This window comes from Quercus suber, unplaced genomic scaffold (genome assembly GCF_002906115.3).
Source record: "Quercus suber isolate HL8 unplaced genomic scaffold, Cork oak 2.0 scaffold_85, whole genome shotgun sequence".
Classification (NCBI taxonomy): domain Eukaryota; kingdom Viridiplantae; phylum Streptophyta; class Magnoliopsida; order Fagales; family Fagaceae; genus Quercus; species Quercus suber.
In genome coordinates this window covers 1,463,255-1,476,009 of record NW_027069550.1, presented here as the reverse complement: position 1 = coordinate 1,476,009, position 12,755 = coordinate 1,463,255, and the positions used below count along the sequence as shown (strand labels likewise).

Here is a 12,755-nt window from a genome sequence, read left to right as displayed (position 1 = left end):
ATTTTCGGACTTTATTCTTTGTGGATTTTCGGTTGATTCAAACCTTATTTTATGAAATTGATCATTGGGTTTTTGTGGGGACACATTATATTAATGATCCTTGGTGGTTAATTTGATCAATTTTGTGTTTTGTGAAAAATTGAAAATTCTAGGGTTTGTTCTTGATCCGAATTGGGGCTTTTGTTAAATTGGATAGAATTTGATGAAATTGGCTTGTTGTGTTGGTGTAATTAAGCATTATAATCTATGTGCTGTGTTTTGTAATGCTTAATTCATCAATTTGTTGCAAAATTTTCAAGTGGTTTTTCAAATTTTGGGATTTTTGATAGAAATTCCTTGTTCAAGCCAATTTTGTCCAATTACTCTCAATTAAACTTAATTTGTCACTGCATTTAGATCATGCATCACAACATGTTATTGTTCATGCATCATATAGATTTTTGTTCTATATTATTTATTGTGCTAATTTGCAGTCTGCCCTTGGTTTTGTTTTCTCTTGTTTCTTTGTGTTTTTCTCTGTGTGTCTCTGTCCTTTCCTTAGCACTATGCCTAGGAAAACTAGAGCCCGTAGGAGTGTTCCCTCACCTTCTCCTTCACCCCCTCCATCCTTTGATAGTGAGCGGTTTCCGAGTGAGGAAAACCAAGAGATTTTTGAGAAACTGACCGTTAAGAGAAAGATTTGGGCTGAGCGTTCTGTGCTTTTAGATGAGCTTGATCCTGCCATTAGGGCAAATTTTGAGCGTCGGGGTTGGTTACCCTTGGTGGATATTTCTGATCCTCCTCCACCTTCTGCCTTGATTAGAGAGTTCTATTCGAACATCTCTATCCGCGTCTATGATTCCAACACTCTAGTTAAGAGTTGGATACGAGGCGTAGAGTACACCATTACTCCTCGGGTAGTGGCTGATGCTCTAGGGGTACCTTTGGTCCAGCATCCTGTCTATCCTTATGATGAGTCTCCCGAGATTAGCGATGTTTTGTCATACGTCACTGGTACTACTGTCCAGTGGGGTTCTGATCCTCGGATCACTTCTGCTGAGCTCTCTGGGTTGCACTATCTGTTCTTTCGGATAGCTTGTCATTCGATCTGGCCTATTTCCCATGTTCACACCATTCCTCTTGAGAGGTGTGTATTTCTGTACGCTCTTGTTACTGATGCTCCTATTAGTTTTCCCCATCTTTTTCTTCGTTCTTTGAACGAAGTTTATAGGAGTTCATCTACTGCTCATGCTCTTGTTCATCCTATTTTCATTCATAGGATTCTTCTCTATCTTGGTCTTAGTGACTTTCCTTCCTCTGAGCCCGTCCATGTGATAGGTCCTTTAGGTGCGTCTTTTCTTAGACAGAGGGCCGCTCATCTTCGAGCTGGTTCTAAACACCCTAGATCTGAGCCCTCTAGTAGCGCACCTCCTCCTTCTTCTTCTGCAGGTATGGCTGGTGAGGATATTCCTATTCCTGTTGGTGATGATGATGCTGCTGCTGATGTTCCTCCACCTCCTTCGGCCGACTTTGATGTTCGTCGTACTTTGGAGACTGTCATGACTGTTCAGCAGGCTCATGGTCAGATTTTGGTGGACTTGCTGGATGAGATGCGTGCTCTCCGAGCTGATCTTGCGCGTCTTCATTCACCCTCACCACCTCCTTTTGATGGCGACTTGTGATTGCCCTTTGGCATTCCGTCACAAAAAGGGGGAGTGGAGTTTTGACTTGTAGTAGAGTTTTTGTTGTTAGGGGGAGATTTTTTTTTTTTTTTTTAGAGGAGCTTGTGGAGTTTTTAGATTGTATCTATGTGCTTCACTTTGTATATCATTTTTGGGGATATTCATGTTAGGGGGAGTAACATTGATTGATATACATGATATTTTTTATTGATTCTTGTTGCTTTATGATTCACTGCGTATTGATTTATATTTATGACTTGTTCATTTTTATATGTCTTTATTTTGTGTTGTGTGGATCTTACAAGAATGTTATACCTGTTGTTTTACTCTTTACTGTCACACATGCGTTTATGCGTTTGTTGAGTATTTCAGGATTATACAGGTTGATTCAACTAAGCTGCTGTCTACACTTGCAACTATGGATAGTAGTTAGGCTGAATTGAATTTTATGAGCATTATCTTTGTAAAGGGCTTTTTATTTGTAAAACTTTGAGCTGTTAATTAGGGTTTTGTCACGGATTGCCAAAGGGGGAGTTTGTTAGGTTCTAAGGTCTTAGGATTTTATGTATTTAGAACTCTAATTTGTAATGTTGGCAAACCATGATCAAAACATTGTATTTAGTCTTATTTAGACTTGCTCAAAGTTGGTTTAATATTGTAAAGTTGGAATCGAGTGGCTGCAGAAGTACTTGGGACTTTCGGCCTGGCTCGATCGATCGAAGAATAGACTCGATCGATCGAAAATCGCACAGGTTGAATTTTCTGCAGAATTTCCAACTCAGCCCTACTTCATTAAACGTTTAGGGTTTTATGTTTTTACCCTAGGTATATAAATAAAACCCTAGCCACGTTTTTGAAGGTTGTCCATATTGTATTGTTGCTCATACATTGCTGTTTTGTGTGAATCTCGTGTGAGATCTTTGAGGAGCTTTCCTTTACACAAAACTTAGGGTTTTCATGGTGGAGATTATTTCAACATCTTGAAGATCATTACTGTTGCAACCATTGGAACTTAAAAGAAAAGCAAGCGGGGAGCTTGTAGCTGATTGAGGAATTCAAGAAAGAAGTAGTCCGTGGATTCGGAGCCTGCGCGTGGTCGTGTCAGGAAGTTCTACTGGTGGGTAGCATTAGGAAGTCGAGCGGGGAGCTTGTAGTCCTTTTGTACGAACTTCAATTCTTTCATAGTGAATTCAGGTTAGCCTTGAGGATCGGTGGGTCAAATCCTCCCCAAGTTTTTACCGTGTGGTTTCCTGGGTGATCATATCTTGTGTTATTTATTTTCCGCTGCTTTATATTCTTGATATGATTGTTTAGATTGTTTTAACCTAGAATTGCTTAATTTGACTAAGTAACAACTTGGCTAATTAATCTAGGCTACGCAATCTGTGTGTTTAAGGGGTCTAAATTTCCATCAGTAATAAATCTAATTAACAACTTGGGTTAAAGACTTGTTAATTCTATCAACCGGGGTCTAAATTTCATAGGATATGTGCCTGAATTTTGTGTTACATGGGATTGGTGTCTACATATTTAATTCCCAGGAGATATATGCACCATTTTGACTTTCTGACTTGTATGGGGTTTTGTGCCCATGTAAAATTCCCGTAGGAAATGTGCACGAATTCTATGTTACTTGGGATTGGTGCCTGCATATTCAATTCCCAGAGGATATGTGCAACATTCTAACTTGTATAAGATTTGTGCCTACATATTCTATTCTCGTAGTATATGTGCACAAGGTCTATACTCTGACTTTCTAACTTGCTTGACTATTTTCAGATGAAAGATCCGTTGGGGATGCTGGAAGACTCACTGGGGAGTATGATTCTATTGAAAATTGTTTTGGGTGATGATTCCCACTTACCACGAAGTCTTGATGGTGTATGGCCCACTAAGGAGAGGGGTAGCTTACAAGGGATTCTCTGATGGTATGTTGTTCACTACGGAACTTCCTTCCACCGAGGAAATGATTATCTTGTTCTTTCTCATAAATCACTAAGGATTGATGTTGACTCCACCCTCGATGGGGTTTTACCAACTTTATTGAGGAAATTTTGTTTTGCAACTCTCGAGGGATCTACTTCTATGCATTAGGCTTACAGGTGAGTCCGTCTATGGTACTAGATTTACTTGGGATTTAGTTGATGAACTTGACTCACAAAGAAGTATCCATGATGATTTCTAGTCCACTGAGGGATGTTTGATGCTTTCGACCTACTGCGATATTTTGATAGTTTCGATCCACTGGGAATGATTTTGATGCTTTTGATCCACTGGGAATGCTTTTTGATCTACTAGGGATATTATTGCCATTTTGGATGTATTTTTGAATTTTCCTTTGCACTTCTAGCTTCTTAGGAACTCCGTGGGGATTTTTGAAAAAACAAATTGTTAAACTACACGTAGTTTAGCGAGGAGGCCTAAACTACGCATAGTTTAGCCATCTGGTGTGTTCCCACCTCTTCATTTTTTCTCCAACGATTACCAACCATTTTTTTTCTCATTCTCTTTATCTCCCTTATCTCTTCATATTCTCTAACTCTTCAAGTTCTTTTCTTTCTTTTTCCCTACAAAAGCTTTTGCCTTCTCTCTCACTCCCCTAAAATCTGACTCTCATTTCCTACTTCAATCTCAACTTCCCACACAAACTCTCTCATCTCTTTCAATTTCACCCAAGTCTAGGAAAAGTTCTTACGTCCTGTCCACTAATGCTTTCCATCTCAACCCCTAGAATGGAGCGATAAGGCTGACAGCGGCTCCTCCCTTAACCTACAGATCACAACAACACATCTCAGAGGGTGCACGAGCCAGATCAGTAAGTTTTTCAAACTTTTTTCATTTTTCAAGTTTTCCTTTGATCTTCTGTTTTAATCCGTTTTTAGGCTTGTTAATGCTTGGGTTATGCTTTGGGATGGGTTTCAATAAAAACCTGACACTCTAGGAGGGATAGAAACACGTTAAGGTTGAGTTCTAGTTGAGAAAACTTGGAAAATATCGAAGAACAACCTTTTGTTTTTGTTCTTGCATGTGCAAAATTAGACCTGCGTGCGCAGACTTGTTCTTGCATACACTGTCTAGATTTATGCGTATGCAGGCTTGTTCTTGCATGCGTATCTACTCTTCAGTTCATGTGTTTGCAGGATCCTCTCTATGTACGCATGCAGAATTCTACGTACACAGGGTCTTTCTTGTGTGTCCATGGCACTAGAAAGAAACCCTAATTTAGTATTTTAGCTCCTTTTCCACCTGTTTTCTCCTCTGTTTGGCATTTTACCATCATTCTTCACCACCTTTGCGCTCAATTGTATGTCTCATGCCACATTTCATCCTATTTTGCATCCAACATCACTTTTTCACTGCTTCCTTCACTTAATCAAGAATTTAATCACATTCTTTTTTGCAAGTCTCAACCCCATATCCTGGTAGGGAAAGTACGAGCCAAGTATTGGTGTGGTACAATGTTCTGAATGAGGAGACTTGGGGCTACGTCCGTGCTACGAGTTTTGACCCGGTTATCCGTTTGATGCTTGAGAGGTCTGCCAGTGTCGTCTTGGCACAGACCTTGGCTAAGAGTTGGTGGGACACTACCCACACCTTCCACATTATTGGCCGGGAGATGATCATAATGATTGGCTTGCAATTTGATGAAGTCCTGATTAGTCTAGAGGACAAGTCAAGTGTTCGGTTGGGTGCAAAATTGCTGAGGAGGACTTTCGTCCATAAGGGACGGCTAAGGAGTGCCTTAGGATGGCCTAGGTCTTTTTGTTGTACTTGTTGGGGGCATACCTGTTTGCCAATGGTGGGCAGACGGTGTCTTTAAGGTGGTTGGCCCTCTTCTGAGACTTTGAGAGGGTTCGAGCTGCCAACTAGGGGTCAATATGCTTAGCTTACCTTTACTCCTCTTTGGACATTCTCAAGTGAGGGACACTGCACCAGCTAGTGGGGCCTTGAAAGCTCCTTGAGGATAATTCTCTCTCTTTTCTCTTGGAGTTCATGCATTCTCATTCTTATAGTCATACATCTACATGCCATATAGGTTAGGACCATGTACTATATTCTTGCTAACTGCATTCATACCCATATCTTGCAAACTATTATCCTGCAAATAGCTAATCTATCTCTTGCAAACTGTACCGTGTTTGAACCTTGCAAACTATCATTTTGCAAACTGCTATTTCTGAATCTTGCACACTGTCATCTTGCAAATTGTTATTTCTGAATCTTTTACACTACCATTTTTTTTAGCCTTAGGTTGTGGAGTACGATCTCATTGCTAGAGGAGCTGAGTTGGACTTGAGGAGGATCACTCTACTTTAGGCTCACCTAGATAGGCTCTCTCCTAAGGATGTAATTTAGAAGCGTATTGCTTTCAATATTTGCATGCTTTTTTAAGGTTCTCTTTCTAACTTCATGTGTTGTCACAGATCATGTGAAGCCCTTAGGTTGGAGCTGCCCCTGTAGCTAACCCGGGCTTAGAGGCAGCTACCATAGTTGCTTATAGTCTCTCTCAAACCCTTGAGGGTGGTGGATTGCGGGTGATCTACTTGGCAAGGCGAGTGTGCTACTAGTTAGGGGGGAAGGACGCGCCTCGGGTTCCTGTGGACCCTCTAGTGTTCATGCTTGCTCCTCGTTCCATGATGGATATGGAGTACAGCTAGTGGGAGCCAAACATTCTTTTTACTGATCAGGTCATAGATGAATTAGATTACGAAGAGTTTAGTGGGACTCACCTCATGCCTTCCCTCACTATTCCGGCATATGTTCTTGCTTCTCTTATTTTCCTTTAATCTGTTAGGACATATGTGTTCTCACTTGTCATGAACATATGTCACTTATTTATGTAAATTGGCTAAATCTTTTGACAAAACGCACTCTACTTGTAATTGGGTAGTTCTAGGTGTTTTTAATACTTTAAGAAACAATGTTTCAAGATCAAGTGTTGAAGTCATCAAGTCTGTCCAAGAAAAAACAAGCTGAAGTGCAAATTCATTAAAACTCGACACCTGCTCGATAGCTACCTCAATACCTGCTATCTGTCGAGATTTATAAAATCAGATTTTCTAATATGATTTTCTTGGGATCCGTGAATATGCTTTTGGGCCTTCTTTTCTCCAAACCCTAAACATATAAAAGGATTGTTTTAAGAGCCTTCNCGCAAACCCCCGCTGATTGAGGTTTTTTTTTTTTTTTTTTTATGTATTTTCATATAGGTTTGGTGGTTGTGGTGGTGGCAGTTGATTTTGGCTATGGTAGTGGTGGTGGATGATTTTGACAGTGGGATTGTAGGTTTTGGTTGTGGTGGTGGTGGATGATTTTGGTTTTGACAGTGGGTTTTGTGTATTTTGGCTTTGGCAGTAGCTTGTTCCTTGGTTTTGGGTTTTTTTTTTTTTTTTTTTGGTGGTGGTTGTGGCCGGTGATGGTGGTGGTGGGTGTGGTTGTGGCTTTGGCTGTGGTTGATAGTAGTTCGGTTGTTTTTTTTGGTAGTAAGATATATATATTATTTTATTGTAGTGATTATATTATTTTATTGTGATGTATATGTTATTTTATTATGTTGAAAACTAAAATAGATTCACTGTTGTAGCATGTGTGTAGGTAAAATAGATAAAGTGACTTTTTGTGTCGCTAAATAGCTAATATATTGTCTTCACTGCTGCGAATGCTCTTACAACTAATAAATAGCGAAGTAAATAATGGGCCAGTCCTTTTTTGGTTTGAATTCAGAGACTGGTTTGAATTCAGAGACAGGGTTGAACTTTTCTTTTGTTTTTAGGGGCATTATAAATGAGAAGGAAAAAATAATCCCAGCTTAGGTTGATTTGGAAGGTTGACTGGTCATTATGCAAAATATCATTAGGTTTTTTATTGTGGTTTGGGCGTTGGAGCTTCTATACTAACTTTTTTTTTAATGTAATTATCGAAATACCTACCATAGCACATATATTCTTTGGAATTTGGGCCTACTTATTAAATTATCCAACTATCAACCATAATAGCATTAATCTTCTTTGGACCTACTTAATCAAGTGGGTTTAAACAAACAATTCAAATTAATACACATTTATTTCTCAAAAATAAAAAATGAATACGACTATTTTTTGAGCATTTTAAAATTTTAAAATAGAGTAATGATTGAGTTCAGTATTCTTGTGTACTGGAATTATAACAAGTGTTAGCATCTTAACAAGTCTACTTCTCTTAAAATACATTGTTTGTTGAATAAAGTTTGTGAATGATTAGTGTCATTGTGCATGAGAACTGCCGACCTTGACTTAAAATGTTTTGATGTTAATAGGCTATAGCCAACTTCAATACAGCTTTCATAATTTTTTTTTTTTTTAAAAAAAAACTCCAATACAGCTTTGCGTTTAGCTGAACTTCTACAAATTAATTAAAGTCTAGGACAATCTAGATAGAAATTTGAGCTAAATTTGTCTTACCCTAAAAGGGAGTAAAAAGGTACCAATGGGAGTCAATAACCAGAAAAAAAAAAAAAAAAAAGGGTTGGCAACCCTTCCACAATAACCAAAAAAATAGGTAACATTTACACAAACAGACAAAATGGGGGCTAAGGTACAGAACAAAAACAAGCATTAAAACATAAATAACAAAGCATAGAGTAATCAGATCTATAGGAAGAAGAAGAAGACACATAAAACAGTTTAAGCTATTAAGGTCGGTCGGTAGGCAGGCCGTGTGGGACCATTGGAGTCCAGTTTTGTTTTTAAATGCACCGTGTTGCACACGTAACTGTCTCATTCTTATCATCATCGTAATAGCTATAGTACTATTGAAACATAAATAAATAAATAAAAGTCGTTCAAATGTACCAAAATATAAAACCGTGGTCTAAGGGCTCTCCGTGCAATGAACATGGACAATGGGTTATGCGGTAATTTTAAGTAATTGTACTAGAAGATTAAGATGAACCAGCACCAAGGGAGCAACCTGGAAGGTCCATCTGTTGCTATTTATGTTGACCTTGACCAACTTGTGCACCAAGTCACCAAAATAATCCCCAGCTGGGCCAGCTTGACATTTTTGACTCATTCAAATCAAACCCTCCCTCCATTAGGATTTAAGCAAATTATCGATGCAAACTCTCTAATCAGCAACTATGGTCTGCGATTCAAGTTGGCCCTACTAGTTTGATGGACCCCACTCTGGTTGATAGGAGAAAAGTGTTTCTAAATAAAAATTCAACCAATCTTTTTCCCTTCACTGCTCAAAACAACAACTACATGCTTTTGATTAAATTCCCAACTTTTCTTGGTTTTACAACCAGGCACAAAAAAAATATAAAAAATATAAAAAAAAATCACTACCATGTGTGATACAAAAAAGTGATTTGAGGCCCTTCAATTGTAGGGTAGGGAGGCCTCAAAACAATAAACAAATAAGTTGAGAAGCTTATCTAAGGATACATTTTTGAATATACAAAAACCAATCCGTGTATAAATATACAACAAAAACAAACAAATTTGCAATAAATTGAATGGACCTGCGCTTCTTATTTTGTTTTGCACTTTTGCTCCTACTCCCTCAATATTTGTTTTTCTTTTTTAAGTCAGAACCTTGCAATTCCAAAGTCTATGCAAGCAAAGTTTCGTAAAACATGTCATCCCTTGGTTCTTCTTTGGCTCTAGAATACACATTGTCTGTGACTTCTTGTTGTTGGTTCATGTAAGAATCAATGGCATTCCCGAAACCCGAGTAGACGAAGCTCCCAGGGCTATGCAACATCTCCAAGGTGAAGGGTGCTTGCCCTTCAGATGTTGGTAGTCTTAGATTGTGAAGATGGTGGTTGTTCACAGAATTGTTAGTTTGATGGGTTATGGCTGAAGGCCTAACTGCTGTGGCAGCACTAATGTTGTTATTATTGTTGATTGGCAAAGGCCTATTGACAGAATGGCTGCCACTACCACGGGCTGCGGGAACATCATGGTTGTGCTTCCCCTCATAGGTTGTGATCACTGCCCTTAGATCATGAGATGCTCGCTCAACATGCTTTCTCACTGGACACCCTGGATGTGTGCACTTGTAGTAGCTCCTACAATTTGTGTACAAGTAAACTCAAGATTAGAAAATTACAACTTCAGGGCCAAGGCAGGCTAGGCAAAACATACCCCAGTAAGCAAAAGTGAGTGTTCAAAAGTTTTGAGTGAGAAAGTTCAGCCTAAATTTTGGGTTTTTTAATTCAATAAATCCATCGAGTGCTAAGAATAAAGCACACACAATCAAGAAACTTTTTTTTTTTTTTTTTTTGAAAAGAATCAATCAATCAATCAAAGAAACTTTTAAGCCAAAATGCATCACTTTTGAAATATGCAAATGGCCCAAACCGACCAAAAAGATGGACTAGTCTTTTAAATAAGGTGTTCAAGTAACAAGACATTGAGAGCATAGCGGTACGAATATAAGAGTCAAGAATGTAAGTGTTATGGAATAATGATTCTAGAACTTTGAATGTAAAATAAAACCTTGAAAAGTTTGACAAATTAATTAAAAGTAAAATGAAAAGTAAGCGCTACCTTGGGTTTGGATTTCCCTTGACCACTTTCTGCCCATATTTCCTCCAACGATATCCATCATCTAAAATATCTATATCACTAGTTGTCTGAACTACAACTCTAGGTTCCCTCACTGTTCTGCTCCCGGCTGCTGAAATACCTTCATTTTCACCCTCTTTTTTCCTGGACAATTAAAGGATACATAAAATTATCAGACCAAACCCATCCAACCATACTATATAAAAGAAAAAATTTACACAAACTAATTAAACACAATGTTTTTTTAAAACCAATTTTGGAAAAATCTCTTCCAACCCATTATTTGATTCATAAAATCATCCACATATATTAAATGACATAACTCTTTAGCTAAGTCATGTAACTAAAAGTGGATGGTAATTTGAATCGCCATGGATTAGAGGAACTTTCCTTTGGTTTAGAGGTAAACTCCATCCAAAACTAATCTATGAAACTTACCATCTTTTGGCATCGGGCTCATCCTCATCATAGTCATCTCCTGCGGACTTACTCTTTTGTGAACTCTGATCAAAATCCTCATCCCCCATCGATATGGAAGAGTTTTCCGGGGTTGCAACCGAATCCATATGTCCATTACCAAGGGTGGCATATGACTGATCATGAAGTTCATGGGAGGAAGAATTAGAAACTTGAATGGCATGAGAAGAAGCTGAGGATGATGAGGATGATCTCCTAGTAGACTGAGGCTTGGGATGGTTATGACTACCCTTGTAAACTATCTCAGTAATTTGCCCATCTAAGGACCTCTCAACTTTCTTCTTTGTTGGGCAATTGGGGTATGTGCACTTGTAATAACTTCTAGGATTTTCACTTCCTTTAACTTGTTTTTGACCATATTTCCTCCAATTGTACCCATCATCAGACCTCCTACTCAGTGTTTGAGGCTGTTGAGGCTGTCGGTGATAATTACCATACTCTGATTGGAGCCCACTGTTGTTGATGTTGTTGTTGTTGTTATTGCTTTGAGTGTTACTTGTTATGGTGGTGATATCAGAGGAATAGCCCTGCATTGAACCGAATTCAGCCTTTACCATACTCTTTCCTGTGGAAAAATCATCCTGCTTGGTGGGTTCTTGGAAACTCCAGGCTTGTGGCTGTACCTGAAAATTTGTAACAAATTAAAAGATTGTTAATGAAAATTAAAGAGAAGGAAAACGAAGAAACCTGGACTGGCAAGTGTATTAAAAATTTGTTACATACAGATTGAATCGCAGTATTTGAAGGCTGATAATTTGTTGTTGATGATAAAGGAGGCCTTTGTTGGGTTTGGAAAGAGAAATCTGAGTAGTTTTTGTTTTCTTGTTTAACATTCTGCTGCTGGTTGATAAAATTACTCCTCCAATTGAAGGCCTGAGCAGGGAATGTTCCCGTTGTTGGAGATGGCAGAATCTGTATATATATAAACAGAAAAAGAGCAAAAGCCCATCAACCAATTATGGCAAAGGAGATAATAATTAGGCAAACTAGATTAGATTCAACAAGACAAAAGAGGAACAAAGAACCCCATTAATTAATTTAGCACCACATTTAGGTAACCGAAAACAGAATTTTGAAAGACATGACCTTGACTTAAGCCTATGCTTCCTTAATTTGATTGTTAATAACCATGAATTTATGTTGGTCCGAAAGAAAACAACGAAAAAACCTCCAAGTCAACTGAGTCATACATAATAATTTGACTTGACTCAGATTAAGTTCCTTCATTTCCTCTAAAACAGAACAGCCTTCAAACATATCTCTTCTTTTTTTTCTTTTTTTTAATCTTTCATTTCTCTCAATTTTTTCAAACAACCTAAAAGGATTTGTTACACAAAAAGCAAAACAGAAACTCTAACACAGACACAAAAAAAAAAAGAAAAAAAAAAGCCTTACGTTAGAAGTGTTGAGAAGAACAGGGGAGTCCAAGAGCTCAGCTGGGCTCAACCCAGCTGGGATAGCAAAGTAAGAACTTGGAGACACAGCAGGTGGAGAAATGGGCAAAGGAGGTGGGATTGACTTGAATTTAGGCACACCCGACCCAGTTCTCTCAGCTATACGATCTGACAAGCTACGATTTCTATTCTCTAAAGTTGTGTTATGGTCATCAATATCGTTGGGTGAGGCAAGGAGGTCAGAGAAAGAGGTTGTCATGAAAGGGTGAGTAGAGAAAGTGAAGCTAGCCGGGTGTGAGTTAGCTGAGGTATCCAAGCTCCCAGAAGAGGAAGCCATAGAAATAGTAAAATCAAAAACAGAAAGAGGGTCTTTCTTTGGTCGTGTTTGATGAGGAAAAGCTTTATGGTACAGCAGAAAGCTAAGATATAAAAACAATTGGGACACAGAGAGATAGATATTAGAGAGGAGGTGAAGAAAATGGTCACGTATTGTACAAGTTTGTGCCTTGCTTTTCTTTATTGGGATCTTTCTGGGAAACTAAGGGTGAAGTTTGACCGTGGAAAAAATTTTAAAAATGAAATAAAAAATTGTGTGTGTTTATATTACACCATTTTTATTTTATTTTTTTGGGTCAAAACTCGTGGGTTTGACTGGATGGCGGCTGACACTCAGA

At 38.4% G+C, this 12,755-nt stretch overlaps 1 protein-coding gene across 1 annotated transcript; it reads right to left on the bottom strand.

The window, feature by feature from the left end:
* Positions 1-8,883: 8,883 nt before the first annotated feature.
* On the bottom strand, positions 8,884-12,552 carry LOC112000434 (WRKY transcription factor WRKY24). The gene is made up of 5 exons (XM_024032554.2): positions 12,083-12,552; positions 11,411-11,599; positions 10,649-11,310; positions 10,193-10,354; positions 8,884-9,711 (listed from the first exon to the last, which is right to left on the bottom strand). Exons 1-5 carry the CDS (start codon positions 12,416-12,418, stop codon positions 9,252-9,254), a joined length of 1,809 nt encoding a protein of 602 aa, XP_023888322.2. The 5' UTR covers positions 12,419-12,552; the 3' UTR covers positions 8,884-9,251.
* Positions 12,553-12,755: the final 203 nt, after the last annotated feature.